The 25784-nt window shown below is 39.9% G+C and overlaps 1 protein-coding gene across 4 annotated transcripts; it reads right to left on the reverse strand.

Moving 5' to 3' along the window:
• Window positions 1-25420, reverse strand: LOC121886012 (cGMP-dependent protein kinase 1-like). Of its 4 annotated transcripts, none has more exons than XM_042395889.1 (21): window positions 24997-25420; window positions 22160-22396; window positions 20831-20966; window positions 20671-20737; window positions 20493-20592; window positions 17276-17389; window positions 9877-9982; window positions 9728-9791; window positions 9525-9602; window positions 8618-8712; window positions 7145-7210; window positions 6945-7019; window positions 6100-6196; window positions 5866-6005; window positions 5301-5390; window positions 5071-5212; window positions 3492-3655; window positions 2520-2642; window positions 1101-1163; window positions 939-1005; window positions 1-865 (listed from the first exon to the last, which is right to left on the reverse strand). In XM_042395889.1, exons 2-21 carry the CDS (start codon window positions 22383-22385, stop codon window positions 767-769), a joined length of 2112 nt encoding a protein of 703 aa, XP_042251823.1. In that variant the 5' UTR covers window positions 22386-22396; window positions 24997-25420; the 3' UTR covers window positions 1-766. The 4 variants fall into 4 exon arrangements, with proteins under 4 accessions (XP_042251823.1, XP_042251824.1, XP_042251826.1 ...); XM_042395890.1 differs by lacking the exon at window positions 24997-25420 and adding an exon at window positions 22970-23034; XM_042395892.1 differs by lacking the exons at window positions 20493-20592; window positions 20671-20737; window positions 20831-20966; window positions 22160-22396; window positions 24997-25420 and adding an exon at window positions 20013-20069.
• Window positions 25421-25784: the final 364 nt, after the last annotated feature.

Raw genomic sequence — 25784 nt, forward strand, 5'->3', positions numbered from 1 at the left:
TGTGATTATACTGTAATATAATTCTGCACGTCCTTCCATTTGAGACTTTGATGATTGCATTGTACACTATGTTAAATGTAAATGTTTTCCTGTTTTTCTTCTCCCATCACATCATGTGAGAGTTTTGCACTTTGACTTTGGATGCAAACATTCATAGGAAATAAAAAGCGGTAGCTCTTTCCATTATGACTTCACTTCCTCTTTTTCAAGTATCCTGTTTCCACTTCATTTCTTGTTTAGTCAGCACTTTTCTCATAGTATTTTACTGGAAATATTACAATTTTACCCATAAAATTACAACTTTTCTCATAGTATTTTACTGGAAATATTACAATTTTACCCATAAAATTACAACTTTTCTCATAGTATTTTACTGGAAATATTACAATTTTACCCATAAAATTACAACTTTTCTCATAGTATTTTACTGGAAATTACATTTTTTTAAAATATATTGACTTGATTCTCAAAGTCTTTTTTTCTTAACATTGTCTTTACTGTGATTATACTATGATATATTTCTGCATCTCCTTCCTTCTGGGACTGTGATGATTGCATTGTACACTGTGTTTAATGTCGATGTTTTTCTGTTTTTCTTGTTCCATCACATCACATCAGAGTTTTTCCCTTTGACTTTGGATGCAAACATTGACAGGAAATAAAAAGTGGTAGCTCTTTCCATCATGACTTCACTTCCTCTTTTTCAAGTATCCTGTTTCCACTTTATTTCTTGTTTAGTCAGCACTCAGATATTACTCATGTCTTGTTAAAACTCAGCATCCCAACCAGACTCTTCATCAGGAGGAGGGTCATCCGTGTCTTCTGGGAAATAGTCAAAGTTGCTGTTATCCAGTGGCCCGTCCACCTGAGATAAAAACACAGGATGTTAATGCTGTCCTCTGGGTGTTCTTACATCACAGATACTGAAGGATACTAACTGTGGGAGTGAACGGAGAGTCTATGGTTCCTTGCCGGAGGCCGTCCCAGTTGAAGCCCTCAAACCACCTGAAGGACAAGGATGTGTTGCCATGACTACAGCCTTATCTCCCACAGAAAGCACTCAGAGTGAAATCTCATGATAAGCATTGTTACTGTCTCACTTGTGTTTCTGGATGTCCTTCACTCCATTTTTCTGATTTCCCAGCCTCTCTGAGGGATTGTCCCTGTAAAAAGCACACAGATAATAAAGATGCTTACAAAGAAGAAGATCCTTCTATTCTACTTCATCTGTACAAGTGAGAGTATGCCCACACTAATCCGATTAAAGGGGACATATGCTACACATTTTCAGGTCTACATTCTTAATCTGGGGCTTTACTGGAATATGTTTGCATGATTTACAGTTAAAATTTCCTTATTTATCTTCTACTGGCCCTTATTTATGCAGCCCCTCAGTTCAGCCTCTGTCTGAAACAGGCCGTTTTAGCTCCTGTCTCTTTAAGGGCCCCCCTCCTGATGAGCCCACTCTATTCTGATTGGTCAGCTTCAGGAAGTTGCATCAGGGCTGACTTCTAGCGGCTCCGGAGGCTACATCAACAAACAACAAACTAGGATTTCACTTATTTTCTCATTCTTCACTTCTCAAATACATCTGTACATGTTGGAGCTGAAATCCGATCCGGAATATGAGAGTGAACAACGCAAATAATACACAGAAAAACCTCAGCAATGACCTTATCAACCAAGCCTACATAACGGTACAATCCGACATCAGCTCATCAGCAAGAAGCCCTGACTTTTGACTTGCAGGCAGCGTTTCTACATATTTTCACCTCAAGTTTTGGAACTTTGACCATGTTTAACATCTGACATCATAACAGGATATAAACAACAGAAAACCAGAAAAAGCAGAATATGTCCCCTTCTCACATCTTTTTCTTTTCTTTTCCATCTGTTTTTCTTGCCTCAAAACTGAGTTTTTCCAAAACAACATTCTCCTTCTTAAATCTCACCAGCTTGGTGTTTCATCTTTTGCAAAATGATGATGTAAGCTGCTCAGTGAGGTTTCAAGCTGTGTGCCAGTAAATTTAAGAGGGCAACTTCAAGTCACCTTTAACTTTCTCTGAGATTGTTCATTTTAAATGTCAGTATACTGCTGAACACATGTTTTATGTTGATTTTGTCAGACGACATCACGATTATAAAATAATGAGTTTTTCACTGCATTGCAGCAGCTGAGAATGACTGCTGGTTAACATGTAGTGTTTATGAGATGCAATTAAATCACTATTTTATACTTGTTCCATTGTATGACAACAGAAACAGAAAATGTATAAATAAGAACAACTATATTGTGAATTTGGCTGCATTAAAAGACAGTATAAGTGACACAGAGAGCAGGAGGAGACTGCAAAGTCAAGAAGAGTCTAATGTTGTCTGTGATCACTCATTTTAAATGTCAGTATTGCCAGTAATACTCTGTGAGCAGAGGTCTCTCCTAAAACCACCTGGAAACACTAGTGTGGACACAACTGGTTTTAATTTAGTTATGTAGATGTAATCTAAAGTGCGCGGTCAACCTGCAGAGTCGTTTGATCAGATTAGCAGCGCTCTTGGTGATCTTCTTGGGAAATTCGATCATATCGATGCCTCTCAGGATGATGTTATAGGTCTTCATGGGATCAGAGCCTGAAAATGGGGGACTGGAGACAGAGAGCAGAAACTAAAGACTTAAACAGTTTTATTGATTCAACCCAGGACCCAAACAGAGCTTATTTATTGAGAAAAGAGGTTCTATGTGCAGCTGAATCAGGCGTTTGTAAGATCAATGACAGCAATCTTCAGAGGGAAAACAAGACTAAAGCTTTGTAAACTCCATAATACAACTGTATAAAGAGTGTACTATATACTCATTTTCATAGTGTAATACAAGATACAAATAATGTAATTTGTATTTAATATACAAGAAATAAATATTCTCCAGAATTCATCTGTACTAACAGGAAATTATGTGATGTATGTACAGATGAACATTAAGCAACCTACAGTATGTTTTATGCCAAAGCCAATTAAACTTTGAGAAAGTTATTTGAGAAATTCATAATGTAATACAAAGTCCAGAGGTTGTGATATGTAGCACAACAAGCTAACACAGCTGTAAAAAGAACCACGTTCCATGCACATGCTCAGTGGCGTCTGCATTACACAGAACTACTCTCTGGAGACTGAAAATGTGATCGCTGTTATGAGTATTTGAAGAAAAATATGGAAAATTACCAGCCTTATCCTTTAGTCTTTTGACTGATTTTGACTTTGATGAAGACACACTGGTGTGGGGCCACAAATTTCAGTCTTTTTTTCTTTAATTTAATTCCGACATAATTGAGGATCAAACCTGACTTATTAGGAAATAAATAAGTAAATGATTGGACAGATTAAATGAGTACTATTAAGTCAGATTTCTGCAGGCCATCCATCCTTACAGACATAGGCCAACAAAATCTGGGCTTTTGCAAAACATTCCGACACGAGGCTGATGTTTACTGCTGTACCTGCCAGTGAGCAGCTCAAAAACCAGTATTCCCAGAGACCAGCAGTCAGCCGAGCTGTCGTGGCCTTTGTTCAGGATGACCTCAGGCGCGACGTACTCAGGAGTCCCACAAAACGTCCACGTCTTCTTCCCCAGACCCACCTTCTTCGCAAAGCCAAAGTCCACCTGAGTGAGAGAAATGCACACTATGACTGAATGTTTTCTGTGACATATTTGAGCCTGAGCTTCAAGTATAAGGCTGCATTTTTCTATATTTTTCTTCTTGTCAACAAATCTCATGTTTGGATCCAAACCAACAATGAACTGGTATACTAACAAGTATTGTGTGTGTATCTAAAGTCTGTTATATCTTATTCCTCCGTTGTTGTCCAGAAACTATTAAAAACACGTCAGTGAGCCACACAGCTGCACTGGGTGAAATGTTCCTTTCTTCCTCAAAATAGTATGACTTTATTCTCAACAATGACTTTTCTTGTATATTTACAACATTATTCTGGAAATATTACAATTTTACTCATAAAATTACAACTTTTCTCATAGTATTTTACTGGAAATATTACAATTTTACCCATTAAATTACAACTTTTCTCATAGTATTTTACTGGAAATATTACAATTTTACCCATAAAATTACAACTTTTCTCATAGTATTTTACTGGAAATTACATTTTTCTTAAATATCTTGACTTGATTCTCAGTCTTTTTTTCTTAACATTGTCTTTACTGTGATTATACTGTGATATAATTCTGCACCTGCTTCCTTCTGGGACTGTGATGATTGCATTGTACACTGTGTTTAATGTTGATGTTTTTCTGTTTTTCTTGTTCCATCACATCACATCAGAGTTTTTCCCTTTGACTTTGGATACAAAGATTGATAGGAAATAAAAAGCAGTAGCTCTTTCCATTATGACTTCACTTCCTCTTTTTCAAGAATCCTGTTATATCTTATTCCACTGTGCCATAGACCTCTGTTGTTGTCCAAAAACTATTAAAAACATGTCAGTGAGTCACACCGCTGCACTGAGTGACATATTCCTTCATTATGAAGAGTTTGGTCACATTAGTTTGTTTAGAAACGGCTCCAAAGACGAATAACAGCGATGATGTTTTTAGTCTCAGGAATGTATTTCCATGGCAGGAAGAGGCCACTGTGAATGCACAAGGATGCTGTTCTCTTTAGCTGCTATTTTTTCACGCTCACTGTATTGATCAGACTCTGAACCACGCAAAGAAGTTTAGTACGAGGTCAATGCTGAAAAGACTGAAAACTTGATGCTGTTATTAGTCTTTGGAGCCATTTCTAAAGAAACTAACGTCACCAAACTCTTCATAATGAAGGAACATGTCACCCAGTGCAGCGGTGTGACTCACTGATGTGTTTTTAATAGTTTCTGGACAACAACGGAGGTCTAAGATATATCAGGCTTTGGAAACACATACAATACTTGTTAGTAGATCAGTTCATTGTTGGTTTGGATCCAAACATGAGATTTGTTGACAATAAGAAAAATGTAGAAAATAACCAGCCTTTTCCTTTAATTCACATCATTAAACATCTGGAAAACAAATGTTTGCACCAGCTTGGCATATCCTCGGTGGTCCAGTATGATGTTTTCAGGTTTGAGGTCTCTGTAGATGATTCCTCTGCAGTGAAGGAAAGCCAGAGCCTCGATGACACAGCCTGTGTAGAACCGCGTGATGCCGTCATCAAATGAACCCCTGAAGCAAAAGCAAATGCCCACACTGATGATTTCTGCTCTTTCATAGTCGGACGCACACACACACACTCACACACACTATCACACACCTGTCTCGCAGCAGTGTCCACAGTTCTCCCCCGAGACAAACCTCCAGCAGCATGTAGAGATATTTGGAGTCTCTGAAAGTTCGATACAACCTGAAAGGATGACAAAGACTGTGTTTAAAAAAGGAGAGCGTTCAATTCCTGTAACTGAGACTCAATAGATAGAAACTTTATACAAACATCTCCTTTAAATAACTGCCAGTGTTACTAATACCTACAACTGGGAAAATACCCAAAAAAATCTGAAAAAAAAAGTAATTACCACATATCTGCACGTTGTTACTAATAGGAAATGAGATAATTGCAGCAGCTTTGAATGCAGCAGTTCTTCATAGAGAGCTGGAGTCATGAACACTGGGTCTTTTGTGTTTCTTGTCTGTTTAGTATTGTTTGCCATAAAATGAGCACAGACTGAACAGGGTGGCAACATAACACCAAAAGATAACAAGATAAAATCGCCTCTCACCATTATTCAGATCCGCTAGAGTGTGAATTAGAGTTGTGCACTTTTAATTACACCTGAATAAATTTCACCCTGAAGTCAGCGGCTATAAAACTGCCGTCTGACCTGATGATGAAAGGACTGTGAGCCTCCATCATGATGTGGCGCTCTGACAGGATGTGGCCTTGCTGGCTGGTGTCCAAGATGTGACGTTTCTTTAACACTTTCAGGGCAAACGATCGATTGGAATCATTCTTTAACTGAACCTGAACATACAAAGACACACATTAAGTACAGACAGACAAGAAAAACATACATCTACTCCTTTTTTCAGCTGCTATAAAGCATCTTCACACTCACCAGTTCTACACGACTGAAGCCTCCCATCCCCAGAGTGCAGATGATATTGAAATCACTGAGCGACACGCTGGAGAAGAAATCTGCCTCTGCCAGCAGTCTGCAGAGAACAGTAGATAATATGTCAAGAAAGAAAGAAATGAAGTGATATTTCTCGTGTTCCTTTAAAGCCAGAAATGTCCAAGTTGTTCCTGCATACAGAACAGGGCACAACTAAGAAACATCCAAAGACTTATACAAAGCTCTGCTGCCACTTTCAACACGTTCCAAGAGAAACGATCACATCACACCGATCCTTGCTGCCCGTCACTGATTGCCTGTGAGTTTTAGCTTGTTTTCGTACGTTTGTCGTTTTGTCTGTGACCTACTCACCCCATGTGAGCGTGATTGGGCTTGAGGTCCTCTAGCAAGGATCGTTTAATGGTTCCTAAATCTCAACTTGTCAGAAAAGGTGACCAGGCCTTTGCTTAGACAGACAACAATCTAAATTTGGCTTGGTCACAGTGTTTCCTGGTTCACTGAACTGATTTTATTCCTTTGGTGCATCATAGATGATAACTGAGTGATTCATTTATTACACAAAACACTTGCACTGTCTGTGAATTTAAAGGTTAAATCTGGCAATATTCTATATTTTTCTTCTAGTCAACAAATTCCATAAAAAAAGAATGAATTGATCTACTAACAAGAATTGTGTGTGAAGGTGTTACAGACTTCGTCAGATTGATGTTGTGACTTTACGTATGTGATTTATTCATACATTTAAATTGCCAGACAGTATGTTCATGCAACCTTCTACAACAGCTGTTACGTAAGCCTCTAAATACATAAGCATGAAGGGAACTCACTTTGCCTTGACCTCATCATTGTCATACTGCTTGTTGTTGACTTCCTCCAGTCCTCCAATCAGCTGTTTGAAGGACCTGAGACAAAAACATACCCAACGAGTAACACAAAGGCGCCTTTAAAGAGTAACTGCAAAGTGAACCATAGGCTTCACAGCCACATCAAAGTCATTTATTTATGGTATACAAAGAGAAGCACTCACTCTCTATCAATGACCAGACATATGACTTCTCCTATAGCTGTGACACTGGCTGTGCGAACGTCCTCGCTGCAAAAAGAGAGAGAAAGAAAATAGAGATGAATTGCAGCAGGTTTATTACTGTTCACTGATTTAAAGTTAACTTCCAGTTTTAAGTTTAAATTGGTTCGACTGACATTTAATCTGTGTTTGTGTGTTGTGTATACCATTAAGAAATATAAACAACACACATGGAATACAGTATCCTAAATTAAAATTTGTTTGTGTTTCATTCAGAATTAAATGAATATAAGCTTGCAAAGACATAAACCTTTAAACCCTCACATCTCTGCCTTTACATGTTTTATAGTGACTTTTTTTTTTTAAAGGGAAAATATCATGCACATTTTCTAGTTCTATATTCATATTCTGGGGCTCTACTTGAATATATTTTAATGATTTACAATTAAAAACTCCTTATTTATCTTCTACTGGTCCTTTATGCAGCCCCTCAGTTCAGCCTCTGTCTGAAACAGGCCGTTTTAGCTCCTGTCTCTTTAAGCCCCGCCTCCTGATGAGCCCACTCTGCTCTGATTGGTCAGCTTCAGGAAGCTTCAGGAAGCTTCCTCCAGCTCCGGAGGCTACGTAAACAAACTATAGCAGCAGGTAATATATATGTAATATAAACTCAAATACACATGTACAAGTTTGAGCTGAAATCAACAACCTCAGCAACAAAGGATATGGAACAGACGGCTATTTGTGGGCATGTCTAAGCAATCTGACATCATCATGAAGACGAAGAAGAGGTGACTTTGCAAACAAAGCGTTCAGAGCAGGTTGAAGCCCTGACTTCTGACTTGAACGTATGCACTTCTACATGAGTTCACCTCAAGTTTTGGAACTTGTTTGGCTTTTCAAAATGAATATCATGTAGAATGTGGCTTTTGTCCTGCACATAATCCCCAGTACAATCATAATGTTTTTACACTCCGCTTGTTATTGTGCAGATTAAACAAATATTATGTTAATTAGTGAGCTTTAGGGGTGCTGGTAGGTAGCACCATTCGACAGAGCCAGGTTAGTGTTTTTATAAGCTTAGAAAGAGCCATTTGTTGACACGGGCTTCTTGAAGTCACAGTTCACATTTCTGTTAAAACTTCACAGTCTTGTCAGTTAAAGGTAGCTGGCTATGTAGCTAGCTTAAAGCTAACACATGTACAATTATACACACATTATAGTGTTAGACGCAAGTTCACCCAGATTCGTCTATAACGTCACACCTCTATGTCAGAAACAACAGACATAATTTCCCTGCCAGGTGAATGAAAACAAAGCTCATTTAAGCCTTTTGCACCAACACTCGCATTTTTAAGGATAGTCTTTGTCTGAAAGGTAGAAAATCAATCTAAAAACACATATGTATAGCATGTTACAGCATGAACGATGACGTATGATTTCTCAGTGAAGTCTTGTTTGTGTATTTGTGTGTTTCACCCTTTCAGAGCCTGCTCTCCAAACCAGTCCCCTTTGGACAGAGTCTTCACCATCACTGGCTCCTCGCTAGTTGAGTTCTGCTGAGAGACGTTCACCTGTGGAAAGAAAAGATCACAATCTTCATTTCTGCCAGCCAAAAATAAAAAGAAGACTTACAGCTCAGCTTCTCACTCAGTCAACACTGAATATAATTAAAAAATGCTTCAAATACTTGGATGACTGGAGGCACAAAAGCTCTAGAGACACACCAGTTAGGTAGCAATGAAACTGAGTGTGTTGAAAGGCTGCAGTGCGATGATGGTTACACATATTTTACACTAATGGACAGATGTGTTTTGGAAATCTCAAACATTTAGAAAAATTTAGTTTTGTACGTTTAGATCCCTTAACTACAAATTGTGATACTACTACTTTGTTCTGGCTGCCTAAGTGTGAATATTTTCCGGTTTCTTTAGTCCCCTATGATAGTAATCTGAATATCTTTGGGTTGAGGACTGACGGTTGGCACACAACAACAGCTTTGCTCTGCCTGAGGGGATTTCACTACACGATTTGATTAAAAGTCAATTCAACCGGGAATGTATCAGGGCCGATCCTGGCATATTTTGGAGGATTGGTATCAGCTAAAATAAAGCCAATAAAATGTTGTTCTTTTCTTTTGTTCTCCTGTGGGTACTTTACCTCAGCCTGCTAGTGTTGCAAAGCTGCCGTCCTCGGGCTCTAAAATGCAGCATTTCACTCTATATGCAAGTGAAAATTAGAGCTTGTGAATGTGAAACCTTCTAGAAGCCAAGAAACCACCTTACTTCTCAGCTCTGTTATCACCTTTTCCCCTTTTCTTTCCCTCTCTTGTTAATATTTCTCCACTTTACACCTCCTAATAAAGACCTTCATCCTTCTTCCTCACCTGTCCTTCACTGATGATGAAGAATGTGTCTCCGGTGGCTCCCTGACGGATAATGTAATCACCATCGCTGTAATGAGTCTGAGAGAGAGGGCAGAGAATACCTCAGATTACTTAACATAGCTCTCTGACGATTTGTATTTGTCAGATGAAGGAGCAGATGGCAGAAATAGATACTGTATGTCTGTGCTTAAAAAAATCATCACCTCTTCCAAAACATCAGCCAGTTTACTGAGAACATCCTCAGTTAGCAGCTGAAAGGAGGGAACGCTGGGAGAAAGGAGAGTTTAGAGTGAGAAATGTGAGTCATTCTTACAGTATGTGGTGGTGAGTATACTGTATATATGAGCTGTACCTGCGGAGGAAGTCTGTGTACTGGGAATGTTTGATGAGACCAGTCCTCATCATGATGGTCTGGAAACCCTGTCGGTCAATCGCCCAGAGCTTGATATCAGTCAGAGCTGCAGACGGACAGAGAAAGACAGACTGTCTGCTGTGATTACCATGTGGATGATTTGAATAGTTTTCAAAACACACAATTAATTATCTCATTAAAGGGGACACATTCTGCTTTTTGTGATTTCCTGTCATTTCCTGTATATACTGTTATATACCCGAGGACACATATAAAGACTTCTGAACTGAATCTGAATCTGATTCGTTTGTGACGACTGATGGCTTCAAGTTGGAGCAGGTCCATTCCAGTCGGGGTCAGCTGGATTCTCATCTGAAGTTTTCAGATCCAATCGCTGCCACTTGTGTGTCCCCTGAGGGAGACATACCGGTAAACTAGTAAACAGGAAAAGAAGAAAGGTTTGTAGTTGATGTGCGACCTGATTATCAGCATCGGCGCTGAGAGATTTGGCATGAATCCCTTTGGATTCACTAAAGAGCTGCTTAGGCAGAAGCAGATTTGGACCCTTGCATTCCCCAGAAGAAGACATCAATCGACATCTCAGCAACACTTACAGTGTAAGTAGGAGGGAGGAAGACCAGGCCCATTGCAAAGAGCTAATTACACCACCTGAACCCTCCATCCTGTTCATCCAGGAGACCACCGTGGCAGAAGTAAGGAATACTGTCAATGCAGCGCCGAGTAGCTCAGCTCCAGGGTCGAGTGGAGTGCCATACATAGCAAAGCCTTTTTCAAGATTCTTGCTAACTGCATTACAGTGTTCCTCCTGAGGAATTCCTACATTGACACCACAGTGCAGAAGGGAGGAGTCCAAGGCAAGCAGAATTGGTTATCCAGTTGATCCACGAGGCAAGGGAGAATAGAGGAGACCTGGCAGTTGTTTGGCTGGACCTTGCCAATGTCCATGGATCCATTCCACATGAACTTGTGGCAACAGCGCTGACAAGATACTATGTTCCAGAGAGGATCAAAGACCTCATACTGAACTGCTACAATAGGTTCAGTTACAGATTTCATCTCTGGGACAACAACATCTGCGTCGCATTGCCTAGAAAATGGCATCATCACTGGTTGTACCATATCAGTGTCTTTGTTTGCCTTGGCGTTGAACGTGCTTGTCAAGGCAGGCAAAGTGGAATGTAGGGGCCTCCTGTCCAGATCTGGCATGCATTAACGTCTGATCAGAGCCTTCATGGACAACCTGACTGTCACAGCAACATCAGTGCCAGGATGCCGATGGCTCCTCCAATGGCTGGAAAGGCTCATTACACGGGAAAGAATGAGTTTCGAGCCAGCCAAATCCAGGTCCTTAGTCCTGAGAAAGGGGAAGAGTTTCTTTCCAAATTCCATTGGTGTCTGAGAAGCCTGTGAAGAACCTGGTGAAGATTGTTGACTGCACCCTGAGAGACACTGTGACAGTCCAGTCAACTCATACGGAGCTGAAAGCATGGCCACTTGGACACAAGCTGGGGACTGATCAACCCCAGCTGGGTCGCCCGGGTGAGACACGAAAACACCCTATGACCCTGGTTTCATCACCGATGATGTGTCCAAGTTGCACCATCTCAAGAACCACAGTGTGAGAGAGCTCTGGACAATTGAAATGGAGGAAAATCTGACTGAGCTGTAAAGAGAATGAATGTCTCCACAACAAATCAAATCAAAGAGCTACAGTCGACCAGAACCTGAAACTTTACTCACCTCCAGTTACAGTCCACATAATCCACACCTCGCCATCGAGGATCTCACACAAACTCTCACCTTTTTTATTCCTTTTTTGCCTTTTCTGCTCAAACTGTTCTGTATATAAACAGTACAAGCAGCTGGTTGTCGCCCCATGTTTGTTTGGGTACAAGAAAACATGACAATTGGCGAATTGTCATCAACTACCAGAACTCTAGGAGTTACTGAGCAGTGGTTCAGTGTGTTACTGTACTCAGAAGTAAGGTTTATGCTTCCCCTTGACTGTCAAACACTAAAAAAATGGTGCAAGTTAGTGGAAAGAATCTTTATGTATGGCCTGTCCAGTCTCTGTAGGTTACTCTTCAGGTTAGTCAAAACCCAGGTTTCAATCTGCTGTGAACGCTTCGTTTGCAATGTTTTTTTTAAACTTTTCCGACAAAATGATGTCAGCTTGTTGCACGTGTCCATAAACGTGTGTCCATTCTGTAATCTTTGTTGCTAAGGTAAAGGATAAATAAGGAGTTTTTAATTGTAAATCATGCAAAGATATTCCAGTAGAGCCCCAGAATATAAATATAGAGCTGGAAATGTGCAGAATATGTTCCCGTTAATGGCTTTAAAACTTAAAATGAGACAATATAACCTTTCAAAGCACTCAGGTGCTTCACTATTACAGCCTTTTCATCTGACATGTTTATGGTGACTAATGTGCAGCTGTCTTTTGTCCATAAAGACTGTGGAAAAGTATGTTTCTGGAATGTAAACCGCTGATTGAATTAAAAATATTTCATTGCTGGAGGAACAAAAACAATAGTGACAGTAACCTTGGCAGTAGTAAAGTAGCACACTGTGAGACTACGTGTAGTTTTTCTCCTCTCCTCTCTTCTTCTGCTTTGGTCATTTAAACTCTGTGTACTGTTCAATCTCAATCACATCCCAAGACACATACAGTATCATCATACCATATCACCATACGTTTCAAGACTTCTTGAAACTTATTGGTCGAAAAATACAGTTATTCACTTTCTTGTTGACAGAGAGATGAGAAGATTGAAACACCACTCATATATCTGTTCAAGATAGTTAGCTTAGCATAAAGACTGTTAATAGCTAGCCTGGCTCTGTCCAACAGTAACAAATACATCCACCGTCTTCAACTCACTAATTAACATGTTGTGTCTTGTTTCTGGGACATTTCTGATTTGGATTTTAGCCTGTATTTGTCTTTAATGGACAGAGCGCTTTACAATTTGCCTCTTATTCACCCATTCAGCAGCGGAACATTTTGAGCAATTTAGGGTTCAGTGTCTTGCTTAAGGACACTTTGACATGTGGACAGGAGGAGGATCCAACCACTAACCCTACAATTAATGGACGACACGAAGAAATTCTACAGGCAGGTTTTGTGTTTTTTTCTACATTCATTACCTTGTTTCTCGTTTTTTACCATATAGCACAGCTTATTTGGTGACACTTCTGGATAGCAGAGGATAGAGAGCAACTAAATGGCGAAAACATGTTTGTTTTATCCACACAAGAACCGAGTTACGTGCAGAACTATTTCTTGTCCGGGTGCAGTGACTTCTGCTAACTCTCAGCAAGAAAGCGAATAAGAATATTTCCCAAAATGTCAACTTATTCCTTCAAATTTAACAGAGAAAACTCTCGGAACTGGAAATCTTCACTTCAGCTCTGTCCCTTGTTTACCCTGTTTCCATCACCTTTCTGCTGATGTTTACATTTTATAATTTAAATCCCTTAATTTTCCTGGCTGACAGTCATTCTTCAGATGATGGATTGGCTTTGAGTACGATGTCTAACTCATTTCCCTGTGTGTGTGTGTGTGCAGAGATCACTTTGATGTGCTGGAGGGATGCCTAAACCTCGACTAATAAAACTGTGTTTGTGGCACATCTGACAAAAAATTGTTTACAGCACTTCCCTTCTTGGCTCTGTGTGGTTTAGAGAAAAAAAAATCAGCCATTTATCTTTAAAGCCGCAGAGGTTCTGAGCTCATCTTTCCTCCCCTCTGCCTCTTTCAATCAGCGTCCTTGTGTCGTTCAGTATCATTCAAGTGAGTGAAAGAGAAAAAGAGGAGGCACATTTATAAGCACAAAAGAAAAATTTTTTCCATCACATATCTGAGTGATTAAAAACTTCAATCTAGAGTTCAGGAGAAGAATGTATGTGTGATAGAGGAAGAAATACTGGAGGGAAAATTGTTGCAGAGACGCTTAATTTGCTTTAATCTTTCACCTTTCAATAAGCTGTAATGGAAGAAGAACTCAGATCCTTTACTTAAGTAAAAGTAACAATACAGCAATGTAAAAATACTCCAAAAATCCTACTACAGTAAAAGTACATAATTATTATGAACAGGAAGTATAGTCATCACCTTATTTTTGTTGTGGACATTTCTCAGGAAGGTGCAAAGAGCATTTCTGCCTCTGAACGCTTTGTTTCTTCACAACTGCATTTGCTGTTGCTGCTGGTTGGGAAATAAATTGCCCAAAGACAGTCCTGGGAAGTGTGATCCTTACCTTCTACACAATGCAGAGTCAGACTAACTACATGTAGAACTACTCACATGCAAAATGATGGCATTTCTGAATAGCCTAACAATATATTAAATGCCTGGATGACAGTTTAGTAGCTCTGCTATACGCCTGTACATGGGTTCAAAGGGTTGAAACTGTCTTTCAGGTCAATGTTGGTTTAGAAAAGGGCGTTTTGGTGTCATTTCTTTTTTATTCCATTTAACAGGGACCATCATGCACATTAATAAATATTACATTCATCTGCAGTCCTTGGACAGATGTTACAAAATCACCCTAAAAAGAATATAAGGATATAAGATTTTGCTGCCTGCTTAAGTGTTTAAGATGATTACATTTAAATATAAAATCAATGAAGCCAATGCGGAAGTGTCAAAACTGCAGTTCCTTGAATGGCCACTTGAGGCTCCAAAAACGAGTCAATCCCCATAGACCCCCATGTTAAAATGTCCAACTTTACAGCAGAAATAAACATGTTTACAGCCTGGTACAAAAAACGGTTTTGGTCTCTGTAGCTAATTTCCTCTTTCATTACAACCATACAGGGGGTGGACATTTTTTTACAACTCACATGTTTAAATTTTATTAAACCATGAAGTTATGCATAATTAAGGACATGGCCACTTTGAGTGACAGGTCACTAGCCGTTTCGTAGCCGCTAGGTGACTTTTTTTTACCATCTATGTGTAAAATTAAAAGGCAGTTTTTATGCTCTGACTTCGCAACCTTCCTAAAAAATAATGAATAAGTAGAAAGCTCCTCCAGAGCCACAGAAATTGGCATAAAAACAGTTTCCACAGGCTGAATAGCTCTCTCCAGGGACGGTTCACTGATCGTCATGTGTTAAACTGATGGAGTGCCCCTTTATATTGTAAAGTGAACCCATGAGCACCATGAAAAGCACTTCAGGCTTCAGGCTTCAGGTTTCAGCGTGGATGAAGAGGTGTGCAGCGTGGCCTTACAGAGGTAGATAATGAGAACAGTGGAGGATGAGCAGGAGCGTGGGGGGAAGGTGAGTACAGAGTCAGCGTTAGGAGAGGACCAGGAGTAATGGGTTCAGATGTAAATAAGCATGCTGGATGAAGGGAGCTATGATGCTGCCTAGTAACATAAAGCTAGACAGTCAATTAAATAGAAAACTCATAAAGAAGCCGGTCAGAGAAAACCTGTTCAGTTTCACCTTTTTACTGGATCTAAACACATGTTCTTTGTGAGATAAAGATGGTGAAATATTGTGAACTGATTCTCACTGTGAAGCAAAGTAACAGGATGTAAAACAATCAGTGTTTGTGTGTGTGTGTGTGTGTGTGTGTGTGTGCTTGTATTGCTATCTTTGTGAGGACTTAGTGTGAAACCATTGTATTCTGCATTGGGAAGACATTTTGGCCGGTCTTCACGACTTCAACAGGATGTTTTCGGTTCTGATTCAAGATCCTTTCTCATCTCTGATTGAGCAGCATTTACAATGCTTTTATATCCCAGAGTTTAAAAAAGAAAACAACACATCAGCGCTATAGCTGGCTGCAGTTGACTGTAAAGTCCGTCCACCCTAATGAATAATACATGGAAATAAGAAAACTGTTTATGCTTGTGTGTGCATTTCTAGCTCCATATTTATATTCTGGGGCTCTACTGGAATATCTTTGCATGATTTATAGTTTAAAAACTCCTCATTTATCTTCTACTGGTCCTTTATGCAGCCCCTCAGTTAAGCCTCTGTCTGAAACAGGCTGTTTTAGCTCTTGTCTCTTTAAGCCCCGCCCTCCTGATGAGCCCACTCTGTTCTGATTGGTCAGCCTCAGGAAGCTTCCTCCTGCTACGTAAACAAACTATAGTAGCAGGATTTCACTTCTTTTTCTCCTTCTTTACTTGAACATTCAATTTCTCAAATCCATCCGTACATGTCGGAGCTGAATCAGATCTGAAATATGAGAGGAGACACCTTAGCAACCACCTTAGCAACAATGATTTACGGAACGGATGGCCATTTGTGGGCATGTGTGAACAATGTGATGTCATCAAGAGGAGGAAGTAGAGGTAACTTTGCAAGCAAAGCGTTCAGAGCAGGTTGAAGCCCTGACTTTTGACTTGCAGGCAGCATTTCTACATACTTTCACCTCAAGTTTTGGAACTTTGACCATGTTTAACATCCAACAAAAACAGAAAATCACAAAAAGCAAAATATGTCCCCTTACAAGGGTTAGTTCACCCAAACCACACACACACACACACACTAATGGTATCAATTAGGCCTGTAACTAACGGTTATTTTCATTATTTTTCAGCCTATGAAATGTTAAAAAATTGTGAATAAATTGCATTCACAATTTCTTACAGTGATGTCTTTAGTTTGCTTATTTTATCTGACTAACAGTCCAAAACCTTCAGATATTCAATTCATTCATATATAACAAAAACAGCAAATGGTCACATTTGAGAAGCACAGACACACGTCTTTTTAAAAGCAATATGTGAAAAATCATCTTTGTCTTTGTGTGTATGTTTATGTGTGTGTGTGTGTGTGTGTGTGTGTGTGTGTGTGTGTGTTTGGGTGAACTAACCTTTTAAAAGTACTTGTCAGCTGAAGCCGCAGTGAGGAGGAGTTTTAAAAAAAGCTGTGAGTTTATTAATCAGAAGTGGAAAATTAAACTGAGCGGGGATGATGTTTGTGTTTGACCTTGATCACAGTTTCCATTTGCTACTGGGTGAATAAACACTACTGCACCATTAAAGGACCAGTGTGTAAAGATTTAAGGGGATATATTGGCAGAAATGGAATATAATATTCATAAGTATGTTTTAATTAGCGTTAAATCAGCGGAAAATAAGAATCATGTTTTCGTTAGCTACTGCTCCATCAAAGTGTTTTCACAGCCTTCAGTTATTTTCATTTTTCCAGCAGCATTAATGGAAGCTGCTGCAGTCTTCACCCATGTTGTTGGAGTCACTGATGTGACAGTCTTCTTTCATTCGATAATGAAGTGTTTTATTTTGGCTTGTCAGTACAGGTGAGCATTCACACCTCTTTCAAAATCGTAAATCTGTCTACAGAATAAAAATCTTGTCGGTGTGAACAGCTGTGTGTGTGTTTATGTGTCTACCTGTTACAGTTGCTGTGCGAGTGCAGTTGTACAGGATGGCCAGCTCTCCAAACACTTTTCCCGGACCGATGGTGCACAGTTTCTTCCCTTGTTTCGTCACTTCGACCATTCCCTCTGTGAGGAGACATACAGCAGGAAGAGTTAGAGCCAAATTTTGTTTTTTTTTGTTTTTTCAAATAATCAATGAAGTAACCATTGCTGTCCTCCTTCCACAGTCCTCCTTCTGTGCACAAATGTATTTAAAAGTTTATCTGAAGCTAATATGAAGCTTCAGCGTCCAAATGAGTCAAATCAAGTAGATATCTTTCAACGTTACAGTCTTTTTAGTGCCAAAGTTCCTCTTTTTGTTACTTTACTTCCACCTGCAGCTCAACAGGGAAACACTGTCTGAGGAAACACAAAGAGAGAATTTGATGCTAAAAAGACTGTAAATGTGTCAGATATCCACTTGATATGACTAACTCAGACTGCTGAAGCTGAATAGAAGCTTCACAGAGACTTTTAAATGACTGTGTGGACACACTGTGGATTTTGGCCTCCATCACTTCCATTGAAAGCACATTTGAAGGATCTTTTAATATCCAGTATGAACAGGAGGAATGATTACAGACACCTGACTGCTGGTTTAAGACACACTGGAAACATTATGAACTTGTCCTTTAAGTAAAACTAGTAGTACCACAATGTAAAAGTCCTACACTGAAAGTTTCAGCATCAAAATATACTTCTAGAGTAAAAGTACTCATTATGCAGAATATGGCCCATTTTGTCACAGGACACATCTCTGTAATGTTTATGGATGATTGATCAGTGCTGAAATGTGTAGAAGAAGCCTGACATGTATATAGAGGTGAAATGCATCATCTTTACAGTATAGATTTATTTGTTTCATCAAAGAGTGGCTTTGTGGCTTCATCTTATTTTGGCACGAGATTTGTTTGAGCAGCGTGAGAACAAGAGACAGAGCCTGACAACGGGAGTCTCACACCAAAAGCATGAGATTTGGCAACTCTGACTACGCTAATTAGCACTAAACACAAAGTACAGCCGAGGCTGACGAGAATGAATTAGTCTTTCAGATATTTGAATGAGAAACATGGAGAAACTAGATGGAAAGTCAGAAGAAGTTTGTACAAAATTTCATGACAATGCATCTAATAAAAGTATTAAAAGTTGTGCAGAAAATCAGCTGCTGTGACTGATATTAGCCGTAAGAAAAAAGATTCTCCAAAAATACTGGAAAGTTTTACCTCTTCTGTCCTCAAACAGTTAATTATTTGGTGGAATTGCGGACAACCCGACCATCTGTAACATGACAAGGAGCCACAACTACACACAGCGGTTACAAGCCAAAAACTCTGGAAACTGCTGGTTTAATCTTTAACTTTTATTTCATTTGTATTTTATAATCTTAAATGTAAAGTTTTGATCTGAAAAGTAACTGCAACAACATGTTTAGCAGGTATAAATCAAAGTACAGGATCTGATGATTTCATGACAATCCAACAGTAGTTGAGATATTTCACTCTGAACCAAAGTGGTGGACCGACTACCTGACAAAGCTGCCCAAAGAGCTAAAATGCTATTATGGCTAAAAACAGATACATACACTCCACAAATACATGCACACATGTACAGATGGAATATGAGAACAAGGTGAGATGAAATCCATCCAAACAAAAACGTTTCAAGGAAAGAGATGTTTTCAAAAGAACTGATGACTGTCAAGAGCTGAAAGAGACTAAACTGAACAATGTCTGTTGATCAGAGGCCTTTTAAACAGCTCTTTTGTAGACACACAGTCACGAGGAGCAACACAACGCCGCAGTGCCATTCAGTTCAAGTGTGTGAAAGACTGGCTGTCCTTGACAGAACGAGAGTGACGAACAGAGATTTTGTAGAGAGAGGAGTGAAAGTGTCAGGAACATATGACTGAACTGAAGCTATGACACACAACAAGTTTATGTACGTTTAATCACACGGTATGAGATGATTAAATGTACAGCAGAAGAAAAAAAACTGAGAAACCATCAAGTTTTTATTACTTCACACACAAAACACCAACCAGACAATGAGCTCACCATGATATCACCTCGACCACTGGCATAATATGTGGCTTCTACCTGCTATTTTCTCTGCCAGACCGCCTCCATGCACATTTAACCTTATGTCACATAATGTCTCTGATGGAGCCTCTGTTTACTCTGGTTCAGGCTATTTTGCAATCTTGTGCTGCCTTGTGTTCAGACAAATGAGCTGTCTGTCCATATCAATCCAATTCAGCATCTCACCTTGCATTAGTTCAGCCCTGCTGAGCAGCAGGCCTTACCACTGAAAGAGGATCGTTTTTCTTTCTATAGCCGCAGGGTTTCAATACAACACCTCGACAATTGAGAGCACAAAATACTGACGGTTAATTTACAGATTGTGATCACATTCAATGAGGATATTCATGGTAGGCAGAGGATGAATTCTAAAGTTTTTGGTGATCCTCTCACTTTTCCTCTAGCACTGAAATATCTAAATCTAAGCTTGGTAATATAGTGACTATTCAGGGGGCTCGCAAGCTAACTGCTAACATGCTAGCCAACTAGTCAGTCACAACAGCTGTCCAAACAGTAAGCTAGCTAGCTCTGTCGCTAACTGGAAGTTGCTACGACAAGCACCGAATGAGTCATGAGATGACATCCATCCCAGTGTAGTAAATCTGTCACCTGTTCAAGAGGAGCTGACATACCTGAGATTTAATCATTAACATCATTGACGCCCCTAAAATGTTAATATAAGGGACCTGTTCCGCTCCATTTGTGGGTCAGTTTCATTCACAAAAAAGTAACGCTGCAACTAATGATAATTTCCATTATAGATTAATCTGCTGGTTATTTTCTTGATTAGTCGATTAATTGGTTGGTCTATAAAATCCCAGAGTAAAAAGAAGAATTTGAGGTTGCTGCTGTCAGAAACCAGCAGACACATTTATCAGTGTCAGAGGAGCTGAAACTACAGAAAACATGAATCCATCAGAGCAGCAGCAGTACTGTGACAGAAATAAAGACCTTTGACATGAAGTTAGATGCTACAAAACTTCTTAAAGCAAAGCACTCAATGACTAATATGAGAGTTGGTCATGTGACAGAGATATTAGAGGAGAGAATATTACAGCCTACAGTAGGTGATGTTACACTGTCGGCTGCAACACCCAACGGGGGAGCTGTACCTTCCAGAACGTAGACTGTCGAGCCGTCATCTCCCTCCTGGATCACACAGCAGCCTTTGGCCAGGCTGGTGGGATGCATACAGTCCATGATGGTGAGGATCTGCACGCATCAGCCAACAAACAAGTTAGTTTTAAAATCAGACACATGAGAAGGATGATGCACAGAGGTGGTTACTACCTGCCCATGTTCCAGATGTTTCATAAAGTCATTGTCCATCAGAGCCCTCTGGATCAGCTCACTGGACCTACACATACACAGGTAGATCAAAACGATTATTCGTTGTGAGTGTGTGTTCATGTATGTTTGTGTGTGTGTGTTTAAGGTTTTCTGTGCTCACTCTTTGGTCTTGCAGTAGCTGGTGAGTGTAACGTCCGTGAGCTGGGAGGGGTCCAGCGCTGTGGGCTCTGCTGAGATGGCCTGTCGCTTGGTGCGCTGAGGTTCATCAGGTACTGCTGGAGTCTGCGCTGCTGCTCCTGATGGACACATCCAGAGAGACAAGAGTTAACGTCCAGCTGAAATCACATTTAGGGACGTGTCGGTGTCTCTGTTTGATTGACAGCAGCTGGAGGGGTGTGTCAGTGTCTGTGTTTGATTGACAGCAGCTGGAGGGATGTGTCAGTGTCTGTGTTTGGTTGACAGCAACTGGAGGGGCGTGTCAGTGTCTGTGTTTGATTGACAGCAGCTGGAGGGGCGTGTCGGTGTCTGTGTTTGATTGACAGCAGCTGGAGGGGCGTGTCGGTGTCTGTGTTTGAGTGACAGCAGCTGGAGGGGTGTGTCAGTGTCTGTTTGATTGACAGCAGCTGGAGGGACGTGTCGGTGTCTGTGTTTGATTGACAGCAGCTGGAGGGGCGTGTCGGTGTCTGTGTTTGATTGACAGCAGCTGGGTTGTGCGTGTCGGTGTCTGTGTTTGATTGACAGCAGCTGGAGGAGCGTGTCAGTGTCTGTGTTTGATTGACAGCAGCTGGAGGGGCGTGTCAGTGTCTGTGTTTAATTGACAGCAGCTGAGGTGTGCGTGTCAGTGAGCTGTAGCTGCAGGTCATGGACAGACAGCATGTTATTAACGGGGATTTGAAGAGCAACAACCAGTATCTAACATTTCCGAAGTGACATTTTCAGGTATGTTTACTGTTTAATGTGCTGCAACTGAGCTGAATTGTGCATGCCTCTTTTACTTTATGTATTGCTAAATTATTATTAGTATCATTATTCTTTTTATTTATGGTATGAGGTCATGTTTTTTGTATTTTTTTCAGGTAATCTGTAATTTGTGGCAACCTGAGAGGGGTTTAAGTTCAAGTTTACTTGTCTTTCCCACTATAAAGAAAATTAAGTTGGCCTCAGAAGGAGGACATAAAACTGTCAGACAAAACATAAAACATCTGATGTGAGTGGTTGGATCTAAACCTGAATAAATGATCCAAAATAAATGATTCAGCATTTCCCCAACAAAAATGTTATTCCCAGCAGTGTGGAGGTTTTGAGAACAGTGTGACTGAATGATTTACTGAATAAATTAAGTTTTCAGGGGTGGGGGAGTTGGCGTACGACTTCAGTATTTGTAAAATCCTGGCTACAGGTCTGCCTCTGACTTGTCAGACTTTTGTCGCCTCGCCTAATGGCGTACCTGCCACCTTCACTGGCAGGTACGGTAATTGCGGTGGCACACCTGTGTTTGCCGTCTCCCCAAGGTTGGCTGCGTGCTGTGAGGCGCTGCGATGCTTGTCCAGCTCTATCTGCAGCTGTCTGATCAGATCATCCTTAGTGTCCAGCTCCAGCTCCAGCTCATCAATGAGAGCGTCTCTCTGTCGCAGCTCCTCGATCTTCAGCTGCAGAGCCAGCTGAAGGTCCCGCAGGGTGCCAGCGCTCTTGGACATGGCCATGTACACATGCATGAACAAACAGACTGAGCAGAGAGGGAAACACAAAGAGGAGGAACATTACAAACATGTGTTAGCTGGATAAAGTTGGACTGTAGGCTATATTCAGACAATACATTTATTCACAAATTGTAGTTCCTCTAAAGATGTAAAAGATTACAGCCTACAAATCACAGGATACTGAATGTAGTATTTTAAGAGGGTCAACGTGTTACTGCTTTATTTTACAGCCCACAAATCCCAGACTTACACTACAAAGGCTTGATCACACTAGAAAGAGGCACAGCAAAATTCATCCACACAACATATTTGGTTCTAGTGACTAAAAACAGGACTACTTGGTGAACTGTTTACGCCCGGCTGACATTTTGGTCTCAGGATTGTACAGTGCCAGTGCAGCCACCGCACTGGCACTGGAAACTTCTAAAGAGATGTTAATGAAGCAGGTCAGCAGGCAGGAGGTAAAAAAAGGTGATGTATAAGCATACAAACAGTCATAAGCGCACTAAGTTCAACCAAATGTCATTTTCTACAGAGCAATTATAGCTGTCGTCTCATATCCTAACAGTGTCCAGTCCCTCGCTGATAATGATGCAAACCTGGTTTCACTATCCCTGATTTAGCAGCTGATCTAACTCAAGCAGCAGCTCCCACGTCTTGTGGCTGAAGCACCTTTAAGTGCCACCGACGGCCGCTAGCTGCTCCAACTGGCTCCCACTCAAAAAGCCTCAACTTCTCTCTAAAAATACTATGTCAATCATTTTTTTCGATGAGTCATTACGGCCTCTGTTTTGGAAATTGTTGCTCAACATCGCGCGCTCCTTATTTGGACGTCCTGGCTCCAAATGGAAAACATAAGTCGCTATTCAAGGCTTCAAGTTGGCTCCAATAAAACCAACGGGTGACACTCTTTATACACAGGCTGTGACCTAACCACAACATCACAGGCAGAACAACTGAAAGAAACATAGAGATCTGGCTGACCCATCTACCAAAATAAACTACTGAAAATCAACAAATTAATGGAAACATTTGACTGAAATAAATGATGATTTAACACACAAAACAATGGTGACGTTGGGGAACTGGGCCTAAAGCCTTTTAAGATAAGACTTTATTGTCCCAGAGGGAAATTTGCCTTTGATGTACAAAGCTGCTGCTGGACATTTCCAAATAATTCAACATTGCCATGAAATACTGTGATAAGAAGTACAATAAATTACTCTAAAGTTAAAATACTCTGAGATCCTCAAATTAAATTCCTCTGACTACACATTCCCACATTCACCATACAGAAAACTGTATGTTACATTATTTCATTCGATAAAGCTCTCTGAGCTAGTGAACGTTAGCTGCAGTCACTAACGAGACAATAAGTTCACACAGTTTATTCCAAACACAAATTTGTATCATCGACTCCTCCTGTGTCTGCAAACCATTGATCTTTTGTAAAGCACTTTACTGCAACAGAGGACGTTAAATGAAAGTTGATGGTGACATGCAGCTAATAAGCGACAATAGCTTCTCCCATTTTAGACTCTCTGTTTACCTCAAAAGTCAGCAATGTTCCGTTGAGACGGTTTGTTGTTGGTCAACAGAGTAAATTTGCATTTCAAAGATCACCGAAGCTGAACTTGACAGATTTACTTAACAAATACAACTGACTTTGCCTCAGAAACGCTGGTGTGATCAGCCTTTCTCCCACGTTTTCTATACTTTTGTACTATCACTTAAAAGTCATGGACATTCCTTGAGCTTGAATTACTCGTCCGTTGAGTTACATTTACATTCTTTATACTGCATGTTGTCCAATAAGCCTCAATAAGAATTGTGTGTTATGATCATAAAAACTGTTCTAGGATCTGATCATCAGACGGATCCTAAAACTACATAACGGTTATCAACATACAGTATCAGCCTACATACTGAATTATTTTAGAGCCACAACGATTAGTTGATTAATTGATTAGTTGTTTTGAGTCATTTTTCATTCTCTGATTCCAGCTTCTTAAATGTGAATATTTTTGGTTTCTTTAATCTCTATGACAGTAAACTGAATATCTTTGTGTTGTGGACAAAACAAGACATTTAAGGACGTCATTTTGGGCTTTAGGAAACATTTTTCACCATTTTATGGACCAAGCAACTAATGAATATAATCATTAGTTGCAGTGTTAGTTCCCAGTATTTTATCATCACATATAAGCCTCCATACTTTATTTAGAAAGGTGCACCCTTCAGTTCTTCTCAGGCTTAGCTTTATGTTTTCCTCAATAATAAACTACATTTATATACACAATAAAAAACACTTTTAACAATGTATTGTGCCAGTTATTTTTCTGTAAGTATATCATCATTTTAAAGTACATTATACCCTAGCTGCATTGCAATACACGATTGAAGACCATTTCCTGTCTTATTATCCAGTAATAATATTACTGTCCTCTGTAATCACTCACTTAAAAAACACTTACAGTGTGATATATTCATAAATCATTATTTAAACACTAAGTTGTCTCTTATCTTCTTTCCGTGTACAAATTTCTGGTTATTTTATTGATACTCCATGCACAGACCATAATAAAACTGTCATTTGCGGGCAGTAATATGTAATATATGTACTCACTTTTTCAGTCAGATGTATCGATCATCAACACGCTGCTGGAACAAGTCGGAGGAGGACGAAGAGGAGGAGAAGAGGAGGAGAGGAGGAGGAGGAGAAGAGAGCTTATCTGTCGCTGGCGGCTGCAAAGTCGATCTAGTGGTAAAATAAATAAATAGATCAATTATTAAAGGCTATCATAAATAATACGTGCAGACGATGTCATTGCTTTTGGTAAAAAAAAAAATCAGCAGCAGCAGAAGCGGTGGAGCAGTTTAGAGAGCGGCGGAGCGGCAGAGCGGCAGATGCGCAGACGCGCACAGCTGAGTTTGACATAAGTCACATCACAGTTTAATGTGAAAGAAAACCGGAAACGCTTCTTAACTTGTTTTATTAATGACTTATGAAACACATTTATTTTACTTGTTTTCTTTAGTGGTGGAAGAAGTATTCAGATCCTTTACTTAAGTAAAAATACCAATACAGCAATGTATAAATAAGTAAAAGTATAAGTGAAAGTCCTGGGTGAAAAATCCTACTACAGTCAAAGTACTATACTAGTATTATGAGCTTGATGTAGTTAAAATATTGCAGTAAAAATAGTGGTTCGTTCCCTCTGACTGATATAAAAACTGAAAACAGATTTGTGTATCAGTACTTTGTTTTTTCTTCTTTCCTCTCCCATTAATCATCTCACGACCCCTCAGATTTATCTGCTGACCCTTTGGAGGGGCCCTGACCCCTAGGTTGGGAACCACTGGACTAAACTAGCTAACTGTATATAAAGTAGTGTAAACTAGCTCCACCTCCAG

This window comes from Thunnus maccoyii, chromosome 19 (genome assembly GCF_910596095.1).
Source record: "Thunnus maccoyii chromosome 19, fThuMac1.1, whole genome shotgun sequence".
Lineage (NCBI taxonomy): Eukaryota > Metazoa > Chordata > Actinopteri > Scombriformes > Scombridae > Thunnus > Thunnus maccoyii.

Excerpts from the sequence above, each read along its gene's own strand:
- LOC121886012 (XM_042395889.1), bottom strand. The coding sequence starts at position 22,385 with ATGCATGTGTACATGGCCATGTCCAAGAGCGCTGGCACCCTGCGGGAC. Across the intron at positions 20,593-20,670 it reads AACATCTGGAACATGGGCAG|ATCCTCACCATCATGGACTG; the intron begins GTAGTAACCACC and ends TGATGCGTGCAG. Across the intron at positions 1,164-2,519 it reads CTGATCAAACGACTCTGCAG|GGACAATCCCTCAGAGAGGC; the intron begins GTTGACCGCGCA and ends TGCTTTTTACAG.